A 24,142-nucleotide genomic window follows, 5' to 3' on the forward strand; every position below is an offset into this window, starting at 1 on the left:
CATCCCTAATCTTTGGAGAAATTCTAGGGCTATTCTTGACCGTTTGATTGAGTGATTTTTTATAGAGCGTTTGGTTGAAGGATTCTATTTGAAGATCCAATTAGGGTTTTTTTATTGGGTTTTAGGGATTCAATTAGTTTATAAATGAAGATGAAGTTGAAGTAGTGAAGGGTTTTTTAAGGGATTGAAATGTAGAGGTTTTGTTAATTTTGCAGTTATGAAGGACATTTTATGATGTTTCTTTTACATGTTTGTGTTTCATATGTTGTCTAAAGAGGTTTTTGTTTGGAAGATGAGAATGTTTAGAGTTTGAATTTGTTATGTTTTTCAGTCAGTTAGAGGAGTTGAAAGACAAGATAGTTAGGGTAAGATTTTCTTGTTGTTAAAATTTTACATGTATTTTTCCTCTTAGATGAAATATAATGGCATGGCCTTGAAACTTGGTAATATTTTAGACAAAAACTACATTGTACGGGATGTCTTGGGCTTGAATCAATTAAGACATTTTTTTCTTCTTTTCTAAAAATTGTTAAGAAGGAATATGATTTGGTGTTTTTTTATTAATTTTTCTAAAATCTCGTCATCTTAGTTAACTCTGAATCATAATTTAACTGTTAATTAAGATTAAATATATGCTTTTTATTCAAGAGGTTTTTAACCAAGTTTAAATGTTTTTTTTATTTTATTTGAGAGATTTTTTAACATATCCCACCAAGCCTTTGTTGGAAAGTTTTTTTCTTTTAAAGTGATTTTTTTGAAAAATAAATTTCTGAAAAGTGAATTATATTTTAATATTTGGTAATATCATGAAAAATAAGTTACAAAATATTTTTAAATATTTGGATATGTCATGGAAAATGAGCTGAAAAATAAATTTTTAATATTTTTTTAAGTTTATTAAAATAATAAGAAACAAATCTTACAAATCAAAAGGTTGAATGAGAATAAAATTGAAAAAAAAAAACTAATCTAGTTTCATAAATTATCTCAAATAAAATAAATAATAATTAAAATAATAGAGATCAAATCTAACAGATAAAAAAGTTGAAAGATGATGAAATTAAAAAAAAAACATACAATTTCATAAATTATTCCAAATAAAATAAATAACAATAAAAAAATAAAAATCAAATATGATAGATTAAAAAAATTCATTTAAGAAAATGATAAAAGAAAAGCAAATAACAATCATAAAAATAAAAACCAAAGTTGATATAAAAATCAAATTAAATTAAATTTTAAAGGATAAAATTAAAAAAATCAAAATAAAATATATAACAATGAAAAGTTTGAAGATCAAATTTAATATAATCAATAAATAACATAATATTTCTAAATTTTTCATAACTTCTAGAAAATATTTTATGTCCAAAATAAAAGGAACGCTTTCTAGAAAATTAAGTCAAATTTTTATTTGACTGAAAAATATTTTATTAACTAAATTTTTTAATTACAAATAAACACAAAAAAAATAAAATATAATTTTTTAAAATTATTTTTTTATAAAATAAGCATACCTTAATAGAATTCAATAAGATGATTTAATCAAAACAAGTACACCTAATCAATAAAGAAATAAATTTTAATGTAACCATTTCGTCTAAGCTTCAAAAATATTTCTTTTGGAAAACTCATTTGAAATGCAGTTATTATTACAATTTTGATTTTTATCCTTTTTTTATTTTAAAAATATTTTAAAAAAAAATTAAAATTCTTTTTTCTTGGATTCCAATTATTACTTTTGTTAATAATTTTAAATAATTTTAATATATATATATATATTAAAAATATTTTTAAATAAAAAATACTTTAAAAAACATTCACAACCACGTACTAAATAATACCTATTACTATGAGATGCCACTTCGTATTGTGAAACGTGAAGGCCCGATTTATTTACTTGATACTCATGATCTGAGTTTATAAGCTTCACATAATACAATATAGTTGGGCCCCCCCTCTAATACTAAAGTGTAATTAGTTATGTGTAGAGAGTAAACTAACATGGGTCATCAAAATCCAGAAGATCTTGTGCTCAAGGAAGATGATGAGCTCATAATTTCCTGACCAAGCTCCTTTATCTTGTTCAGTAGAAGCATTTGCTCAGTCTCGAGCTGTACCGTGTACTCTTCTAGCATGTCCTCTAGGCTTTGCATCTCGCTCAGGACTGTCGAGAGTCCCTCCAGGTTGCCATCCTCAATCAAAGACTGCAACTTGATCATCGATTGTTTCATCTGGTCAAAACCCATTCAAAGAAACAACTTCAGACTTGAAAACATATGTTAATTCATGAAAAACATAATAATCAGATAAGATTTCATCATGGATCCAATAAAAAGAGCAAAAATAAAAGTATGGATTGAAAAAAACTCAAGTTTTGCAAGGAAAGAGAAAATCACATGGCATCGTTAAATATTGGTCACTAGCTTAAAGGGATCCCGTAGAAAGCTTAAATTTAGAAACAGCAGCAGTGATTATACAAGATAAAGAGCTTGAGAATGTCAAATTGATTGGTCTAGAGGTGGTGTACAGGACTATCATCCTGTAACACATTATCATCACCTGGTTAGAAATTTGGTGTGATTTGGTTAAAGATGCATCAGCCTCCAAACTGCTTCTTGTTTGTAGTTCTGGAACTTTCCTAGTTATCCGAACGTGGATCTCTCCCCTTGTTACTCCTTGGAGAGGTATCCACTTCTCAGAAGTCTGGTTTGGAGGCAATCCCTGATACTCTACAACACAATCACCTATACTATAGGTTGGAAGCAAGGCATTATAGTCTTTCACATGCAACTCCAAGAGACTGCCATCATCAGGGAACTCCAAGGTCTGATTCCATTGAGGATTCAGAGTTTTGTACATAACCTGAAAAGCAATACAAGGCACGGTAGGTAAGTGATTGTAGTGTTGTAGCATCCAACAGAAGCAACAGCAGGGCATAAACCAGACCACATACCTTTGTTCTCTTCTTCAAGCTTCCATAATGCACCCTCACATATGGATCACTTGTCCCTCTAATATCAGCAGCAATAAGATCTTTTGCTTCAACAAGGATAAGTTCAATGCAACCATTGAATGAACCTGAGACAGAACCCTAAGCATATTCGAGGAACAAAAAAACAATAATATCATTAGCTATAAGGATTTCAGAATATTAGGTCGCTGACAACAAGCCGTTCATAATAGCTTGGTAATACAACAGCTTGTTTGCACTCTTAAAAACAAGCTGGTTATGAACAAATCTGAACTTCAAAAACTGATATACATCAGCGAAGCAAGCAAGCAGGTCAGCCTAATATGTTTTACATGTCTACAGGTCAACGCACCTTCACATGTCCAGATGAAATAAGCTTTTGCATCTTTCAAACATTATTATGGTGTCAGGTGACTGCCTTAATTTTTAATGCCATGAAATGGCTTTTTGATTTTCAAAATGCATTTTAGTAAACTACAGGAAATACAGTATTGTTAAACCTTAAATATGATATAATCATACCCGTGATCCTTCAGAGTCATTGACTCTGACTGCTTCTATTTGAAGCCTTAATTCTCCTGAATTCACTCTTTCAAGGGGAACCCATATGTCCCTGATTGATCCCTCCAGCAAACCTTCTAAATTTACTCGTGCACTACCAATGTTTTCATCTCCAAAGGTTTCTTCGCTGTAGCATTTAATCTTAAGGCATCCATCATCTACTATCTCATCAAATTCAAACTTTTGATTCCAGAAAGGATTAGAACTGTGTGCAGTCCGTGTTTTCTGTAGGACCTGAGGAGACAGGTTAGAAGCATGATCAGAATCAAACGCAAATACTCTTGTGAAGTATTTATGTAGTTTCCCATACATATGGATCGGCTTCAGTTTCCCATACATACATGAAGAACCTAGAATCCTACCTTTCCATATTGCAGTTTAACATATGGATCACACTTTCCAGATCTTTCTTTTGAAATAAGATCTTTTCCCTCCATGATAACCACATTAATCTTCCTTCCTGTTCTTGAAAGAAGATTTGATGATCCATACATCGACTTCTGAGAGCTAACATTGAACTTGTTCAAGCTAAGGGAACCATCAGAGAACTGCCATTCTTTTACTACAAGCTTGACAGTCAACTGCCACATGCATATAAACAAGAGAAATGGCTTAGTTATCATCATTAAATCCTCTACTGACACAAGTTAGAATGAGTTACTTGATATCAATTGCATATAACACGATGAAAGTTTAAAAACAACTGCATGTTATCAATTACTCAAAATTTGAAACCAACAGTTGTCTATGCTTGTGCTGGTGCAAAGTTGTATCGCAATTTAGTCTAGAACTCCATCAAAAGGAAACAAAATCAACCACATTTGATTTTATATGGGATTCAAACTAGTTTCTACAGCAGCTGAAATTTTACAATTGATGCAACAAAAGATGACCTAAGGCTAGTCAAGGCTTTAATACTCCATCATAACTAGCTTCTGTTAAGCACAACAAGAGAAATATATCGATACAACACAGCAACTCAAAAACAAGTAACTAGTCACAATAAAAAATTTCATGTGCTACCTCTCCTGAAGTAACTCCCTCAAATGGAACCACCATTTCAACTTCTTTTCCACAAAACTCAGCATGTTTGGCAACTACACCAGAGTCAGGTCCCATTGCCCAAAACGCTGTTGAATCATCTGCAGCATACTTCATCTGCTAGTACAAACCAAGAAAAAAAGATGCTAAATTAATTGAAACACAGAAATTTTTCTGAAGGAAAAAAAACAGGGATGTCTAGATGAACAAATGTCAGGCAATACAAGTCAAAAGCACACACTCTTGTTGCATCCATGATTTTAGAGTCACGTTTATTTCTGAAACTTGGCTCTGCTTCGTTTCATTTTTGGAGATATATATAATGCTTGAAAATGTTAAGTCTTTCTTTTAGGAGACCTGGCTGCAATGGCAACGCATTTCAACATTGCAGTCTTTTGACTTCGTGCATTACAATCTACAAGGCATGAATGATGTAGTTTACAAATTTACATAATGTGTATTAAAAAAAATCACTCAATGACAAATAAAATCAATCAATTAAAGTTTAGTGGTAATGTAATAAAGAACAATAAGATTTAAGCTCCTAAGTTTTTGCGATGAAATTATTCATGAAAAATTCAGAAAAATATCCTGTGATGACCAATATAGGGTGCTTATGATGGTTTAACTAATTAAGAAATAAAAAACATCCCCTCATTTGAAAACCTCAATCTCCTACAACGATAACAAAAAATAATTGCATGCTGTACGCCAACTTTTGGCTAATGTTTAAAACATGTGACAAAAGGCTGAAACTCACACAATAATTAAAAACCCAATGAAAGTGACCTGTTGCTCTCTAATTTACACAAAATAAGAGTCAGCTTGTACCTTGATCTCACAAGTTGCTAGATAATCATACTTCACACTGTTGGGTGGGCAGTTGTAAAGATGTAACCTAAGAGTTCCTGTATCTTCATGTAAGACCATGTTAAATGTTGAATCCCATCTAGGGCTTGAGCCTCGTCTCACTTCTGTTCTCCTTGTTAACTGTCCAAGTTCAACCTCCACAAATGTTCGCAGATCTTTATCATCAAAATGCTCCACCAAACTACCATTTAACGAATGACTTTGTTCCCTTCTTGAAGGGCTTCCTCTCAGGTTACTTCTAGAAAGTTTTCTAGCTGAGATGACTGATACATATACAATTCCACCAACAGCCTTTTTCCTTAAATCTACTGCTGGTAAACAGTAACAACGACGGTGAGGCTCAACCATTGTCTTAACTAAGGTGTCAGTTAAAACCTTGACCTGAAATTTTAAAGAAAAAGAAGAACAAACACTTATAAGACCAATAGTACTGGAAGAACTAGAATAGAAGCAGAATAGAACAAACACAATTAAGGAAGTACAGCAAGATACATCATTATGAAATACTAAATACCGTACATGTCGTAAGTTAGCTAAAAAGAAACATGATGAATTCTAAATACTTAATTCAAGAGGCTAGAAAATTCCATGTAATAATAATAAAAATAATGAAAATAGAAATAATATAAAATTTACTACCTATTCATGTGAATAAAATAAGTTAATAAATAAAAAATACCAGCCAAGAAGAAACGCCGGGCAGCTCTGTGGCAGGTAGTGACTGGCTTCCTCCACTCCCAAAAGCAACTCCTATTCTTACTTCAGGAGTTGACACAAATGAGTACAATACTGCTCTCCCATCCAGAACTGGCATCAAGAGAAGCTGTTAAAAAAAAAAAGATGAGAGATTAAACAGCAACCTCAAAGGAAAAAACTGATGCACTTGAAAGCCAAATAAAATCCGAAATTTAGGAATGGCTCGCTTAAGAAACAAGAAATTAAATGCACAATAAAAATTGACAGTCTCAAATAGGATTACAACGATATTAATAAAAAAATGTTTGAAAAAAGTATTCCATGCTTGTATATCTCCCAAGTACAGAACCTATGTCCTCTCCCTTGAGTAGCTCCACATTGTAAACAGTATAGAAAATGCATTTCCAAATGTTCATCTCCCACAGCAATGAATTTTCAGATCTTTGCTAAATTTTGCAGATAAATCCCAAGCAATAAGCAAGGAGTGGAAGATCTCAAGGATATGGATACATTGAGAAGAAGCATTTTTTTACAATTACTAGAAGCACTTCAAAACTACTTGGAGCTTTGAATTTTAAAGTGGTTGGAAAGGGAGAGGGAGAAAGGAAGAAGAGCATGAAGCACAGGAGAGGAAAAGAGTGAGAAAGAATTGGGGCACAAACTTACAAATTATTCGCCAGGAGGCCAAGAATGAGATCATGGAATGCTTATGGCGGCATATAAAGGAGCTATGGGCTAACATAGGAAATGATGTAACAAAAAATCATAGGGCTGAGAGAATGTGACCATCATTACCAACTTATAAACTTACTTTTGGATGTTAATGTTAGAGAATAATATAAATCATATCTTGGAGTCTCACCTAACAGCTTAAACTATGCGGTTGAGATGGTTCTTTGACATGATATCAGAGATTTAATGACCAAGCAGTTACAAATTCAAATCTTACCATCTCTATTTATTTGATAAAAATTAATAACAAGGTAATGTAGGTCTATGCAAGTTTCAAGCCCAAAGGGCTTTCACTTAAGGGAGTATGTTAGAGAATAATATAAATTATATCTTGAAACCTCACCTAACAGCTTTCAATTGAGGAAGTATGTTAGAAAATAATATAAATTATATTTTAAAACCTCACCTAACAGCTTAAGCTATTAAGGTGAAATGATTCTTTGACAATTAATATTGAAATGCTTTATTTGGTCAATAGCATTTATTAAATCACCGCCATGTGTGTGTTTGCTTCTTCTTTTTTGGTGTGCTTGTATGTGTGTGTGTGTGAAAGAGAGAGAGAGGGAGAGAGTAGCCAAAAGGGAAAAAAACTAATATGTACAAGTAACTGATCCCGCCAAACAAATGAGGGAAGGTCATGTAAAAGATACTTTGATGGTTCTCTTACACTCATTTTTTGGTGTCAATATCCATGAGGAACACATAAAATCAAGCCATTAGCCATATACATTTTGATCAATCAACCAGTGCCAACACAAAATTATTTAGAGTGCAGAAAACATAAATGATTTTACATACCTCACCCTTGAAGTGGAGGCTATTTATAACAATCCGAGCAGTTCCCATTAATGGCTTTGCCAGCTTAGCCAATAATAAAATGCTCATGTCACTGGTATCCCAATCGAAACCCAAATTCATAATTCGCTGTCATAATGCATAAAAAATGCAATGTGAAAATATGAGAAAAAATTACTGTTTGAAGGGGGGATAACACATTAAGTTAGAAAAATCACTAGAACAATTTAGTATACATTGTATTCGTCTCTATAACCTCTATATTGTGCTTTAACTTTTCCCTTTCTTTCTTCATTAAACACCTTACATTTCAAAATAAATGCTCAATCATCATTCCAATAAAGTGTTTGAGAGTATGGTAGATGTTATTTTCCAAGTTACTTTTATATTATTAAAATACATTAAAATAATATTTTTTTTATTTTTTAAAATTCATTTTTAACATCAGCACATCCAAAACAATTCAAAAACACTAAAAAAAATAAATTTGAAGCAAAACAAATTCAAATTTTGACGAAAAGCAGTTTCAACTTAAATGTCAAACACCCTATAAGTCAAATGACTTAATTTTTCATTTGGTAGTTGGCTCATCAACCACCTTAATTACATCAGACTCAATCACCTCAAACACCAGTTTCCACTTCTCATCATCTTGTGCCTAACTTAATTATTAACTCATATATCAATAACAAAGTGGAGGAGAAGGCAGACCAAAATGCAATGTCCGTTGAATCATAGGCTCCTAATGGAATAACTTTAGCTTGCATCTTCTGAGCAATTGCAAGCAAAGGCAATTGCATGTTCTTTAAAAACTCATCCCAATATGGGTTTAAGATGCAATCAAATTAACAAGCTCCTTGATTTGGTTTCTCTTTGCTAGTTAAAGGATCCTTTTGAGGTCATTTTTGTTGTTTGGAACTAGCATGAGTTTTATAGTAACAAGTTTAGTTGGAATGTATTGATGAGCAAGTCTAGTGACCAACTAAATTCCACTCATGACAAGCTCAATAATGAACTACTTAAGATAAGCTAGATTGACTTTTTCCATGCAGTTTCATCAATTAGTCACCTCGAGCTCCAATTCTCACTTCTCATCATCTTGTGCCTAGCTTAATCACTAACTTATACATCCATAACAAAGTGGAATCAAAGGCAGACCAAAATGCAATGCCCATTGAATCATAGGCTCCAAATGGAATAACTTTTCCTCGTATCTCTAGAGCAATTTTCATTCCTATACTTGCATCAGTTAGTGCTAAAGCAGAGACAATTGTATGTTCTTTACAAATTCATACCAATATGGGTTCAGAATGCAATTAAATTAACAAACTCCATAATTTGGTTTCTCTTTGATTGTTATTGAGGTCATTTTTGTTGTTTGGAACTAGCACGAGTTTCATTGTAACAAGTTCAGTTGGAATGTATTGATGAGCTTGTCTAGTGAACTAAATTCAACTTATAAAAGCCTCAATAATGAACTATTTAAGGTAAGTTAGATTGACTTTTTGCATGTAATTTGATCAAAGACTTAACTTTTTATAAGATGTTGTGAAACTAAGTCATTCTTTGCTTAGTCACTTCAAGCACTAGTTCTCACTTCATATCATCGAGTGCCTAGCTTAATCAATAGCTCATATATCCATAACAAAGTGGAACAGAATGCAAACCAAAATGCAATGCCCGTTGAATCATAGGCTTCCAATGGAATAACTTTTCCTCGTATCTCTAAAGCAATTTCCATTCCTATACTTGCATCATTGAGTATTGAAGAAGAGACAATTGTATGTTCTTTACAAATTCATACCAATATGGGTTCAAGATGCAATCAAATTAACAAACTCCATAATTTTGTTTCTCTTTGATTGTTAAAGGTTCCTTTGAGGTCATTTGTGTTGTTTGGAACTAGCACGAGTTTCATAGTAAGAAGTCTAGTCGGAATGTATTGATGAGCTTGTCTAGCGAACAACTAAATTCAACTCATAAAAGGCTCAATAATGAACTAATTAAGATAAGCTAGATTGACTTTTTACATGCAGTTTCATAAAAGACTTAATTTTTGTGAACTGTTGTGATAACTAGTCATTCTTTGTTGTGAATCAATAATGAACTAATTAAGATAAGCTAGACTGACTTTTTCCATGCAGTTTCTTATAAGACTTAAATTTTGTAAACTGTTGTGATACCAAGTCATTCTTTGCTGTGAACCTCAGTATTTCTTGCTGGAACTTTATTGCTAGTCCACATATTTAGTAAAGTCAATGTCAAAATGCACACTATTGATTACTAGAACATATACAATAGGCCAATCATTAACATCATTAATGTAATATTTCAACACGAGCACTTGCATACTCCTACTGTCTTTTGCACTAAATGAATAACTGGATCCACCAAATGCATCAGAAATTTTTGAAAGGCACAGAAACATAAGGTTGCTTGTAAGACAATAAACAGAAAAAACAGAGTGGTTGACCTTGTTGATTAACATTTAATTGTAAGGTAATATTAGCAAGCATTAGGTAAAGTATATGTAGATACATTCCAAGCTATACGAAGGGGTAAAACAGCAAACAAAATTCAAAAAGTGAAAATGGAACCAAACCTGATCACCTGAAGTTGACCAACAAGTCCCATGTGGACCCAGAGAAGGTGGGCATGAGCCAAGTGAAAATTCCTGCAACTCAATTTTTTCCTACATGAAGGGTAATATTTTCTCAGGAAACATGTACAATAATGTTAATCTTAACTTATATTTTCATGGAAATTAATAGAAGAGAAAATAAGTATATCACTTACGATGAGCTTCAACCTGCGTTGTTTTAAACGTTTCTGCAAAGAAAAATGTTGAACTTTTTTGTTTGATCTCACAAAGAACCATAAATACACGCAAGTGTGTGCATGAGTACACCTTCATATACGCAAGAGAAAGTTCATTTAGATCAAAAAATAGCAAAAACAAATATCAAAAGGTAGGAACAATGCCTTGGCCCCCTTTCTAGCAGTAAAGAAATGGAAGTGTGATGCCAAATCAATCAGTAAAGAAGTGGAAGTGTGATACCAAATCAATCAAACACCATTTTTCAAATGATTACGTGTTCTTATGATTGATTCCCAAGAAATTATGACAAAGTGGGAATGATTCAGAGTTCTAGAGCCCCTTTCTAGTAAGTTAGGAAACAAGAGTGTGATGGGAAATCACTTTTATTGCAGCTTCATTTTCCTGGACGATTTTCTTGTGGTATAAGAAAGCCACTGCACAACTGTAGTCCTGCCACTGTGTCATTCACAAAACCCCACAAAGAGCAGACATTTGGAATGTGCCTTTTGCTTTTAGCTTTTAAACAAGAAGATCATAAGGAAATTTAGATGGCATAAATATAAACACAGCCAGTAGACATCTTGGAGCTCAGACAATAATGAACAAATAAACCTTGGCATAGGATAGAAAATTTTCAGTAAAAGTGACTATATCGCACAAGCCAATTAAAAACAATCAAAAAATCCTGACCTCAACAATGGATGAGAATCTTGTTGCAAGCTTTGGGTTCATATAGCTGGTCCAAATTTCCATCAACAGCTTGTTCAGCCACTCACAGTGTTCCAATGGCGTTATGGGCTATGCATTTATGTGAATAGATTATTAGACTGAACCTAGTTAACACGAAATTTTGGGTAATCACAGAAGAGAACAAAGAAAGAAGAGATACCGAGGTGTTCAATACAACTCGCTTCCACTTCTTGTTTAGGTCTTCCACAAGAAGTCTATGTTGATAACTGCAATACTACAGAGGGAAAACAATAATTTCATTTTACAGCATTTCACATGCTGTGCTGAAAGCACAAGAGGAACCTAACTCTACAATGGCAACCCATAGTTATTTAAAAGGTGATGCAAGTAATGTTGTTAATCTAGGACCCACTGCTAGAATCAAAGTCAACTTTACCACAATCAAAGTCTAACCGAAAAGAGGAAAGGGGTGGGCAACAATAAACAGTGATCACAACATTTGTTTACACTGGGGGGAGAGTGATAAGCCTGAGCATGATTTAGAAAATATAAACTGTACTTGCATTTAAAGATTTTCAACTACATAAAGTTGTCCTTCTCTAGTAAATCACACCTAAATGCAGCAGCTTTTTTTGAAAATAAATGAATAAGAGATTCATAAGACCTCAAGAATTCAACAAAGTATATCCCAATTTTAACATCCCATAATATGAAACTTTTCAAGTACAAAAGTTTAATGACAAATGATAATAAAATCTAAACTAAAGAAAATAATAATCAGACAATACTGCATCACCATCCAAAATAGACATTGAAGACCAGAAAATATCAAGTTAAAGCGGGAGAAAAGTGAATTGATGGACTTGCCCGAAAAGTAGCCCAGATAGCAACGACAAGAGGAACCCAATTGGAGAAAGAGAAAACCCATTTCTCAATACCCCAACAAACCAAAAGCAAGGGGATTAAGAAAGCAATAGAGGGCTTTTCCTCCAAGAGATGATTAAAGAACTCCAAAACCTCTTCAACTTTGAAACCGGCCCTACCCTTTCTTCTTCCCATTTTTTCAAGTCAAGACAAAACCTACAACTTCACTTTCCTTGTTTATAATATCCTCATATACCATGATCCATTGTTAACCGTATATCCCCATGAAACAAAAGGCCATTAATTTCCTGGAAAGTGTGAGAGAATCGTTACCTTCAAAAAGCGCTTGGAAGGAAATTTTAACGGTTAAAGATGGGAACTTGAAGAGACTGGACTTTGTGTTTCCATAGTGGAGAGAGAGTAACATGAAAAGTCCACAAGTCGTCAAGAAAATAAGAAAAAGCATTCATTTTATTTTTTATTTTTTATTTTTTATTTTTTTGAACTCTTTTAAGTTAACGAACTTTGCATACAAGTTAACTAACGGTTTTATTTTGTCCGAACAACTACCAATGCTGTGTTCTTATTTTCTTTTATTTAATACTACTCTCACCTAATTTTCTCCTGAGAATTATATTTGTATTCCATATTAAAAATACCTGTTTATACATCAATCACTGATTTTTTTCATAAAAAAATAAAATAAAATGAGGATAAACTTGGCGGTCCTAATTTAAATTTCAGTTATGTAATCATTTGAGTTTTGCTTTCTCTAATTAATTAATGAATATGGCTCAGATCTTTGGTGGTCGGACCCCTTAAGAATTTATTATTGGTGAACGTGGTCCACGTTGCTCAAATTAGCTCCTAATTCTTCATCTCGATCCTATTTCTTCATCTCGATTTGGACAGTTAGATATTATCCTTATTTATGATCAAAGTTAATAAAGTCAATTTTTTTTTTTATTTTTTATGTATTCTTTATAAAATTGAACTGGTCTTTTTAATTACGAATAGAATTTTAAATTAAATTTTAATATATTTGAAAAATGTGCTAGTAACATCCTGTATTTTACAAATTCAATAACATTATTTTCACTAATTATATTCACGATGTAAAGAGAGGTAAGAGAAATTTGTAACACTTTCTTATCCTTAATTCATTCCAACACATATTACACAAAACAACGAGATATATTTTATTGCCCCTGTATATTTTATCATTCATGCATTTTAAAGAATGATTGGAAATAGATACAAACTATATTTTTAAAAAAAATTAATTTTTTTATTAAAAATTAAATTTTTTTATACTTAGAATCATTTTGATGCATTGATTTTAAAAATAATTTTTTTAAAAATAATAAAATATTATTTTGATACATTTCAACATAAAAAATATTTTGAAAAATAACTATAATTACATTTCATACTTTTAATCATTCAAAAACATTTATTAATACAACAAGTATATTATATCTTTATAGTTTTTTATAAAATTTAGAAATATCTCATTTTTATAAAAGCACTATCCAAGGCAGTCACAACTTTCCATCTCATATTCAATACCATAGTGTCATAGCTTGATTTTGCGTAGTTAGAACATATTAAAATTCTTTTAAAATAAATAATTATAATGATATTTTTTAAAAATATATACATTTACATCATGCTTTTTAAATAAAATTTAAGTTTTTATGATAGTATTAATAATTATTTTATTAATAAGTATACATGAATCTAATATACAATTGTTTTTTTATTATGCATAGATATTCAATAAGAATAAAATATATCTTTTGTTGTTTGTTTTTATTGTGAATTTTTATATAGGTTTTTTGAATTAATTGGTCAAGTATTATTAAGATATGATTTTTTATTATTAAAACTTACTTTTCATATCATGATTATTTTTTATTTGAAATACCATTATTCTAATAAAGACATGCTTTTGTCAAAATTATACATACATATATATATATATATATATATATATGAAAGGAAAAGGGAGTTTTAGCTCAAGAAATACACTTTTTTCTCCTTGATTCAAATCATTAAAAATTTTACAGAGATAGCTTATGAAAATGACTTGTCGTTTGTTTTTAGCTATACATAAGATGAAAAAACTAGACTCAAAAGAAAGTATATTTCAAAATGAAAATTGCAAGATGCGCTGACCTAGCGTTGCAAGTCAATGTGTGCTTAGATTGTCTTTGCAAGTTCAGGCATGACTAAGCTTCATCTACTTTGCCCTTCATTTTTTTTTCTTTTTTAATTATTTTATATTTTAAAATAAATTTATTTTTAAACAAATAACTATAATGATATTTAATAAATACCATAATTTCTAAATATAATTTGAGCTTTTTATAATATTATTAGCAATTATTTTATGAATAAAGATATATGAATCTAATATGTAATTCTTTTAAAAAAAAACTTTACATAGATATTAAATTAGAATAATATGTCTTATATTTATTGTGAATTTTTATATATTTTTTAAAATTAACTATTCTTTTAATGTTTCATACATTTGTATAAAAATTATCAAAACATGATTTTTTTTTATTGAGTTTTACATTTCATGATTAGTTTTTATTTAAAAAACTATATATGCTTCTAATAAAAAAAGATATTCTTTTGTAAAAAAATAGAGTGTTTGTTTTATTTAGAATTTTTATAAATATTTATTTTAATTACCTGGTTTTTTAATTACAAAAAGCATTGTTATTAATAAATAAAAAAGACATGTTGTGTGAAGATTAAAAAAAATACAAAATTTTGTAAAGAGAATTTCCATTTTATGATAATAAAATTAAATAAAAATAAAATATAAAAATGATACCATCGCGGGGCATATTTAATATTGTGTAAGCAATATATATATATATATATATAGACTGAGAGAGAGCGCGTAATTAACAAACAGATATAGGTGCAGAAAGCGCCTAGGGTCATAAAGAAGAGGAGAAATCCTTGCTTCCTGGAAATTAACAAACAGATATAGATTTGCCGAAATATCCGGTAGCCTAAACACGTGTTAATATCACCACTCCCGTTTTAACATCCTCCTTAACAGGCAACTAACTCCTTTTTCACATGCCTATTTCAAACTTACCATAATACCCTTCCCGCATCCACTTGGCATTACCATAATACCGGTCCTGTCATTCCTAAATTACGCGCTCTCTCTCAGTCTATATATACATACATATATATATATATATAATATTTATTTGTTGGCCCCCCATCTCCACCCCTACAACACCACCACCACCGCTCAAAACCACAAATTCAGGTGCAAAATAATTAATTTATTTATCTTATGAGCCCAGCAAATCTCCATGATCACAAAGCAAAGACCAAGAATATGTACCCACCACCACCCTTGAAAGTCAACAAGGACTCTCACATGATCAAAAAATCATTTCCATCAATTTGAGGGCTTCGCAAATCAAGAAAAGAGAAAAAGAAGTGGATCCGCCGTCGTCATCTTCATCCTCCGCGTCTTCGCTAGCTGTTACAGGTCCCATCAAGCCCCATCCGGTGATCATCTACACCCACTCGCCCAAAGTCATCCACACAAACCCTAAGGATTTTATGGCATTGGTGCAAAAACTAACGGGCTTGTCGCAGTCCGAGGATGACCCATCGGCACCTCACGTAAGGAAAGAAAATGGTAATAGGGTGGTGGCCATGGAGGAAAACAAGAAGGTGAAGTTTAACGATGATAATGAATCGTCTTCAGCTATTACTGATCATGAGAATTATGGGAGCATTGGTGATCGAGGACAATGTTTTATGCCACGCCATCCTAATTACATGACTAGTATTCCAATCTTTACACCTAATTTAGCTGAGTTTCTTTGTGCAAACCAGCCATGCTATAATAACTATACTACGGATCCTTTATTTCTTTCCTTCTCCAAATATGATCTCAGCAACTTCTGCCTTGGAGGTGAAGATTAATGAGTTCTGCGGGTATTATTAGTTTTCTTTCTTCTGATTTTGGAGAGAAGACAGTCTCTTGGCAGAATCTTTTTCTTCTTCTTCTGGTTTTAGTGTCAATAAAAGCTCCGATACATACCTATTCATATTTTTTATTCAATTTCAGAAATAAAGTGTTAAACGATGTTTCATTTTGTTCTGTGTATAAATAGTTGAGATTTGCTCATTGTTCTTGAGAATTAGTGCTTGTAACCTTTTTACCATACATGTGTGTATATATATATAGCTGCTCCATCATTAAGGGAAAATATACTGGTATTCTTGCTTTGCAAAGTACATTGCTTTTGCATGAGGTAGTAATTATTTTTTGTGTTCATGTCTGCAAAAGAAAACCATATCGAGAATTTTACGTTTGTTTCAAATTTAAATTTAGACCACAGTTATGGATTGTAAAGATGACGACAGCTCAATGAGGATAAACGACAGCTACAGTTCCAAAAAGAAAGCGTGCCGTTTCAATATTTTACGTACAGTTGATTTCACATCAAGTAAAGAGAGAGATCAAAGTGGGAATTACCGTTAGAAAATAAGACATGTATTGTTGAATCGAACATATGTACATGTACTCTTGATAAGACAGAGATTCAGAACAGCTGTTTTTCTGCATGCAAGTGTAATTCGAATTCAGATTCTTTTTTTTAGGTAGCTAAGCTAAGTGTTCCTAAATTATTTAGGATCCAGTTTTGGATTTAGCTTTAGCAATCTAAAGGAACAATAAGATGCTGAAACTAATGTGGGTTATGGAGAGTGATTCATTTTTATGGAATGTTTTTTAATTTTTTTTGTATTTGTTTATTTTAAAAAAAAAATTAGCCAATAAATAAAAGAAAATTTTAATTTCCTTATTTTGAGTGAAAAGCAAAAAAATTCAGAATTATCTTATTATTTATTAATTATATCAAATTTAATCCTTAATTGTTTTATTATTTTATATATATATATATTTTTTTTTTTCAATTTCATTCTTTAAAATTTAATTTTTATTTTTTTCCCTCTTATCCTTATCCCCATTGAATTTTTTTTATCTATCAAATTTTATCTTTATTTTTTTATATATCATATTTAATTTCTATTCTTTTAATTGTTATTTGTTTTATTTGTTATTTGTTTCATAGTTTTTATAACACTAATAAAGAACATAAAATAATTCACATTACATGGAAACCCTTTCCAAAAAATAACCATTTTCCAGCAAACACGCATTCATTGAAAATAAACAAGTCCTTGTAGTAGTAAAACATCAACTTTTTAAACTCTTTGTTTTCCTAATAATGATTCTTCTTCCGTGGTTGAGATTTACACTCGCACAGATGATTCTGTGGAAACATAACTGTACATGTATAAAAGGGAACACCATTACTTCTTCTTTTTGTCTTCCTTTTCTCTTTCAAGAACAACAGGAGCTGCTGGTATACTGAACCACCACTCCCTTAATCTCCTTGTCCATCTTTCTGTGCTTGCTTTCCTTGGAGGTGAATATCTTGTAAATGTCTCCAAAAAGATCAACAGGGTAATGTACTTGCTAGGTACGAAAACCACGATCAAAGCAACACACAGGAGAGTGAAAGCAAATTTCTCGCTTGCCTTGTAATTACATAAACACCCAAAAGCAGAATGCAGTTGAGTAATTTGAATAGAATATGGAGAATAGACGTGTAATTATACTCCTAATGCACTTATGATTTATGACATATGAAGAAGGTTAAAATTAGAAAAGATCAGACATGCTGGCCCGCAAGGAGAGTGACAGAGAGTAACCTGGGGGAAAATGGACAACAGCAAGGCACGAAACTTGAGGAGGATAATGTTTCCATCCTGGATGAACTGTTCAGCTTGAGAAATAGCATTCTGAACAGCTAAAAGCTGCTCCACCGTGTTCATTGGTGGAGGTGCTATTACCTTGAGTTTATCAACAGGCCTTCCTTGATTACAAAATCGTGTGAGCACCATAAAGATAGCAAGAAAGATGGTCATCAATCCAAAGGCATAGCTCAGCCATCCCCTAAAATGCAGATCCAGTAAGTACTTGTTGAAGGAAAAAACTGTCTCCGTAACATTGTAGAGAAATCAGCCTAATCCTACAGAGAAATCTCTCCCCCTTTCACGAACTTCCTCCTCTGTGACACTATCTTTCAACAACTGTGAATGTATAAAGAAATTTACATAATTGCACCTAGGTTTTCATCCAAGATCAAATATGCTTCCTATCAATCCAGAAACATTTTGATATATATGATTAGATATATAACTAGCTAATATTTTAGAAAGATTCACCCATAAATCAGTTTCGCACATTTCTCAAAGTGGCTTCGAAGGGCTATGAAATCAAATAGGAATCCATGGGAGAAAGTTCATGAATGCTCTTTCTGAATCCAATAACCAGAGTCCCACCATTCATTATTTACATATGAAAAAACCTCTAGTGGGAAAAAAAGATAGAGTTCTGACATGACCATCATATTCAAATCCCATGGAAGGCAAATTTGAAATGGCTACCAAATCTGTATTTCAAAAAAAAAAAAAAACCATTATGCAATTCAATCTTCTGTTGGTGCACAGAATGCATCCATGAATAAACCATTTCACACACAAGATTATGTCAGTAACTGTGCAATTCATGTTTCCATCCTAACAAAATCCCAGTCTCCAACAGTTAAACTGGGGCAGGTTGGAAATATTTGGAAATCACACAAAATTATTGTTTGATTCGGTTTCTAATACAGTTGACCATGAAAAGTTTGTTCTTTAACACGATTTTGTTTCATTTGTCTTTTATGATGAAAACTAGTAGTGACGGTAAATTAAGATAAAGAACCTAAATTTTCAAGCTAGGTTCATGCTTTTGAGGGCTTCGCAAATCAAGAAAAGAGAAAAAGAAGTGGATTTTTTTTTTTTTTTTGGGGAGATTGAAGAGAAAACTATCATCCCAACCTACTAGACGGTACAAAGCAAATGAAAAGGGCATAATTTGGTTTAGAGCCCAAAGGACAGGCAAATAAGGGGCAGGCTAGATTTCTTAATTCTAGGTAATCCAGCAAGGAATTCAACATACTACATATTGCATTCATAGCTTTGATCATCTAATGAGAGCACTTCCAAAGAAATTAAAATCTCAAAGGCACCCTTTATTGCATTTAAATATAACCAGTGATTTCCATCCCTGTTTAATCCTTTAGACATTTATATGAACTATACAGCAGTGTCGATAAACAAAAACTCCACTACTATTAGGATAACTTGATGATTTTGCATCATTATAGTAAGCCCAACAGTAAGCAATAATGTAATTAATGTCTTACCTCCAAATGACATAAGTGTGAACCAAACAGAACACCAAAGACTTCATAGGGTCATCCCAGTGTATCAAGGAAATAAGCCACTCCACAACTTCCATAACAGGGAGAAGTAACTCCTGCGAACACCAGATGTTTGCAAGGAATATTAGAAAGATTATTGAAGGTACTATATAAAAGAGCTTAAGAAAATGGCCTGTTGTCACACAAAAAAACTCAATATATTCTTGGCAACTTTATTTCAAATAATGTAAATAGCAGAAAGAATTCAGGCACAAAAAAGCCGTTACTGATTCCTATAGGGTAATTTATAGTTCTTAGCCTTGTCAGCAAACATCTCCATTTCCATTCATTCTAATGTCTTACCATGGCATTGATGATGGAAAGGAATAGAGGCAGATGGAACAAGGAAGCAAATGTGCTTGGTAAAATTGAAACTCAGAGTTACTTAGTACTATAACTAGCATCACCTTCATTACTGCCAGATTGGTATCAATGCCATCTACTTTAACTCCATCAACTGTTTCTTGTGCTAGCACAGTTTTTTTGTAGCTGTTTTGAGATTCCTTAACCACCTTCTCCAATGAACTCATCTCTCCCACAGCTATCTCACCAACAACAAGCCCAGCCTCATTAAGATCACCTGAACTTGTTCCTAGCACAAACCCTAAATTGGAAATCATGGCCAAGGAAGAGATTGAATACATCCCACCTCCAGCCTTATAATTGTTAGTCCGATCTAGTTCCCTTATGGAGGACATGTTTGCCAGGGTTTCCAGTATCAAATCTCCACCAGGAAGTTGATCACAAAGATTAAACATAAGAAGAGTTTCACAGCAAACAGAATTCACAGCACTAATTTCTTGAATTGCTTGAAGTCGCAGAATTCCAAGCACAGCCCTTGAAAGAGCTTCATCCCGTTCAACTCCAGAGATCTTGAACTTTTTTATAAATCTGTGAACGTATAAAATTTCCCGAATAATTGCCAACCAGTAATCACGACGAGTATGGCCTTTAAGCTCAGGAAACTCAATGACAGCTGGCTCTGATCTACATGAGAAACAATTAGAGGTTAATGCTAATAAAGTTCAAAACATATGTTTCATCAATGGAAAGGAAAATAAACACGAATCATGCCTTACAAGGAAATAGATTTATAGAAGACTGCCTTGTCAAAAAGACGAGTACCCCATGGCCCAGTCAATTCAGGTTTAATAATCTGTTTTAGGTCATCTGACAAATCATATATTTTTGGCTTGTCATAGGATACCACACGGAGAGCTTCAAAGTACAGTGCATGGTCGGTGAGAGTTAGACGGCCTGTATGCACATGACAGTAAATAGAAGAAATTAGGCAAATATTGCACAGCATATAGTTATCAGAAGTACGGGGAAATTTTATCATCTTTCTATATCATAACCTCTTTTGCATGTATGTTACACCTTACCTTGATTTCCTTTTCCCAAAGAGAAGGGAACAAATACAATGAATTTACCGAATCACTTATCCAATGAACCTACCTGGCCATGTAGATATTCCAACATGTTCAAGAACTGGTTGGGTTGTCACTGTTCCATCTACTTCCAGAATCTTCTCTCTTCTTGACAATCGCAGTGTAGAAAGGAGTGATGAATCTGATTGAGTCTTCATCTTTTTTATTGCCCTGTAGAGAATATAAACATAAAATATAAATCCTGGATGTATGTGCCTACACAACATAACATTACAGGTGTAAAAATATATTGATCCTACTGAACATAAAAATTGCCACTATATATTGCACAATCTTTAAATGAAATATTATGATCTTTACAATCAGGTATATTTAAAGAGAACATTTTGCGGGTTGTCAAAAAGGAAACAAAAATAAAACTGTACAGCCATTTCTGAATGAAACATCATCTTAGTCACATCATTCAGTCAGCTTTTATGGTGACACCTAACAAGATCCAACCTGATATATTCTATATATTGATAGGACAACAAGAAAAAAACATCAAGGAAGAAAAAGGCATCAACTCAAAACAAGCCTGACACACTATTAAAAGCTCTATACAAAATGCAACTAATAAGGATAATTTGCTAGCTGATCTAGCTTTATGTTTCACTGTGTGGTAATGGATATGTGAGGTATTTATGTGACCTTCCTTGGACATAAATTTTTTGATAGGGTTGTGAGTAAGGCTGTATGCTTTCTTGATAATCCATATTGTTTCTTTGTGATGTATTTTACGATATAGTCTCTTCCTGTGTGATTTAACAGACAAGTACATGAAAAAAATTCAGTTCCTGGGAAGAAAGCAGACAGAAAATAATAAATGAGAAAAAAAGAGCATTCTAGGCAAACCTAAGAAGTAAGAAACTTAATAAATATAGAAAAACAAAAGTACTTCAGCATTTGTTGGTTGGGCAACTACATCATAAAATGACAGGTGCTTGTACTGCATGACAAAGGATCTTGTTGGAAACGATGTACTGTACATCCCATCAGTTAAGGAAAAAAAAAGTTACCTTTCTAGTCCACTTAGGTACTTGTCATAGATGGAGAATTGAAGCCGGCCATCAGTTGCCTTAGTAAGCACATCAAAAAGATTTTCACTGATAACCACATTGGCAATGATTGGAACCGCTGGAGCTATTCGAGAGAAGGCCTCTAGACCAACTGTTAAGTCCTCATCTAACTAAAAGGAAATAAAATCCACAGTCAACAAATCAACAGTAAGGTGCCATAAACTTTCTACATAAAATTGCTCCATATTAGCCAAAACATTCAAAAGGACAGGGGAAAATGCAGATACTAGTAACAAGCACACAAAGACCAACATGCATGCATGAGCTTAGAGGGATGGGGGAGTGGGTGTATGTTTGGAATTCAACATTAGATTCTTCTAAACCTTCTACAATATCCATGCAAGAAGGGAGCAAGTGTGAATCTCCATGCCAAAATTGTGAGAAACAGCTTAGTTATATATAAAAAAAAACTGATGTTATTTTGGACATCTAGTGACATACAAATGAGTAAGGTCAGCATGATTAAGTGCAGAATTTTACATTGAGCACTGGTTGGCTAGCAGCTGCTGGAGTAGTCCAAGCTAGCATCATGTCATATGTCAACCGTCGGAACTTTTTATCAGCTAGATGACCAGTTACTTGAGTTGATAAAGCCAGTGCTCTGAAGCAACAGTATTCCAAAAAGTTCCTCGCATAACAGGAAAGATGCTTTAAGGAATCAGAAGCCTCTGCATTGAAGCTTTCTTGAAGTTCACAAGCAGAAATGCCAAGGATTCTGCATCATAGCCCTTGACCATAAGGAGATGAAAATTGCAGTAGAAAGGAAATTCATATACTTTGAGTTAGCAATCAGACTGTCTAAGTGAAAAGGGAACACCAGCCTACAAGATGGTCATATAGAAAGTCAAACTATATAGAAAGTTCCTAAATCAACTGAATCATAATTTGCACAGAAACTACAGCATGGGAAAAGAACAAGCAAGAACACAAAAAGAGTAGCACAACTTACTTTGAGCATCTACGAACAACCACATTAGCAAGTGGAGAGAGCTCAGCTATCCAATTCCTGCCAGCTGATGGAGACCTTTCCATCTCCTCAAATTCTTCATTAAAAGAATTTCCCTTTCCAAATAGCCATTTAAATGATCCTTCTCTTAATAAACCCTCAAGCGCACTTCTAGTTTTGTTTGCCGTAGGGCTAGCCATCTCTAATCTTCACCTAACTGTATGATCAAGTGAAAATATAGCCAGTAGCCCATCAAAGTCATCTCATCCCATAAACATTCCACCAAAATCCTTCCAATCAGCACATATACCTATTGAGACAAAACACTTAGCAAAACTACTTATTACTCATTCAACTCTATCCAACATACAAATTCCTAGTTGTGCAATCTAATCTGAATAATTCGTTAAAAGCCCAGCACAGACTATTATCGTCAAAACCCAGCTACTAAATTCACCAACAACCTAACCCAAAAACCATTCTTCAATTAATCACCAGACCAAACCACACCCTTGACCTTAACTCAAAATCTCATATTTAACTAGGGATTATATCAATTCTTACAACACTTGTGCTAAAATGGATGTACCACAATCTTTATCTCAATAAAATGAAGAAGAACAATACCACATCAAAAAGAAACTGTACCTTGACGATCAAATTCTCTAAAATCCGACAAGAATTCCACAAGCCCACCACAGATCAAGTTCAAGGAACCATTCTACAAGAACCCATTTGACTGAAAACGCAGACTTATAACAAAATTAAATTTGTCAAGCAGAAAAGGAAAAGCAAAGAAGATAAGCACCTTCTAGTTCAACATTGGGTGGTTTATTGTTAGAAATGATGCTATCTTGATCTGGGGTTTATCAGAAAGAGTGGGGGATGAAAAAAGAGAAAAGAATGAATGTTAGTTATATAAGAAAGAGAGATGCGGTGAGAAGAATCTTGCGAACTCAGTGTTGCTCAAGTTCACGTCACCATACCTATTGATTGGCAATTTAAATTCCATCCAACCTTCTATTTATTTATTATTATTTATTATTATTAATATATTTATGCAACTCGCCTATTTCATCTAATTTTATAAATTTTAAAATTATAATTATATAATTTTAAAATTTATAAAATTTAAATTAATAATTTTTAAAAAAAAATTAAAATCTGATCAATTAAACTATACTCCTTAAAATTTTATTTATTTATTTTTATGTTTAGAAAAATTATATACATACTAAATTTTAAATATCACTTAAAATAATAAAGAAAAATATAAATT

At 32.5% G+C, this 24,142-nt stretch overlaps 3 protein-coding genes across 8 annotated transcripts; 1 reads left to right on the top strand and 2 right to left on the bottom strand.

Moving 5' to 3' along the window:
- Positions 1 to 1,868: 1,868 nt before the first annotated feature.
- LOC105113293 (extended synaptotagmin-1-like) lies at positions 1,869 to 12,507 on the bottom strand. 2 transcript variants are annotated; one of them, XM_011009413.1, is made up of 14 exons: positions 12,375 to 12,507; positions 11,377 to 11,451; positions 11,178 to 11,285; positions 10,466 to 10,498; positions 10,272 to 10,361; positions 7,673 to 7,798; positions 6,126 to 6,269; positions 5,408 to 5,827; positions 4,559 to 4,693; positions 3,898 to 4,116; positions 3,497 to 3,769; positions 2,957 to 3,094; positions 2,563 to 2,865; positions 1,869 to 2,234 (listed from the first exon to the last, which is right to left on the bottom strand). In XM_011009413.1, the coding sequence occupies exons 3-14, from the start codon at positions 11,238 to 11,240 to the stop codon at positions 2,013 to 2,015; spliced, it is 2,166 nt and encodes a 721-aa protein (XP_011007715.1). In that variant the 5' UTR covers positions 11,241 to 11,285; positions 11,377 to 11,451; positions 12,375 to 12,507; the 3' UTR covers positions 1,869 to 2,012. The 2 variants fall into 2 exon arrangements, with proteins under 2 accessions (XP_011007715.1, XP_011007714.1); XM_011009412.1 differs by having other exon boundaries at positions 12,045 to 12,507.
- A 2,789-nt stretch (positions 12,508 to 15,296) lies between these two features.
- LOC105113294 (uncharacterized) lies at positions 15,297 to 16,129 on the top strand. Its single transcript, XM_011009414.1, has 2 exons — positions 15,297 to 15,480; positions 15,525 to 16,129. Exons 1-2 carry the CDS (start codon positions 15,370 to 15,372, stop codon positions 16,011 to 16,013), a joined length of 600 nt encoding a protein of 199 aa, XP_011007716.1. The 5' UTR covers positions 15,297 to 15,369; the 3' UTR covers positions 16,014 to 16,129.
- Positions 16,130 to 17,181: 1,052 nt separating this feature from the next.
- Positions 17,182 to 23,854, bottom strand: LOC105113295 (uncharacterized). 5 transcript variants are annotated; one of them, XM_011009417.1, is made up of 11 exons: positions 23,672 to 23,854; positions 23,512 to 23,584; positions 22,867 to 23,080; positions 22,398 to 22,632; positions 21,858 to 22,027; positions 20,867 to 21,009; positions 20,488 to 20,665; positions 19,816 to 20,395; positions 19,352 to 19,464; positions 17,811 to 18,054; positions 17,182 to 17,636 (listed from the first exon to the last, which is right to left on the bottom strand). In XM_011009417.1, exons 3-11 carry the CDS (start codon positions 23,061 to 23,063, stop codon positions 17,409 to 17,411), a joined length of 2,088 nt encoding a protein of 695 aa, XP_011007719.1. In that variant the 5' UTR covers positions 23,064 to 23,080; positions 23,512 to 23,584; positions 23,672 to 23,854; the 3' UTR covers positions 17,182 to 17,408. The 5 variants fall into 5 exon arrangements, with proteins under 5 accessions (XP_011007719.1, XP_011007720.1, XP_011007717.1 ...); XM_011009418.1 differs by lacking the exon at positions 23,512 to 23,584; XM_011009415.1 differs by having other exon boundaries at positions 23,512 to 23,854.
- Between the last annotated feature and the right edge of the window lie 288 nt (positions 23,855 to 24,142).

The sequence above is a fragment of the Populus euphratica genome, unplaced genomic scaffold, assembly GCF_000495115.2.
Source record: "Populus euphratica unplaced genomic scaffold, PopEup_1.0 scaffold398.1, whole genome shotgun sequence".
Taxonomy (NCBI): domain Eukaryota; kingdom Viridiplantae; phylum Streptophyta; class Magnoliopsida; order Malpighiales; family Salicaceae; genus Populus; species Populus euphratica.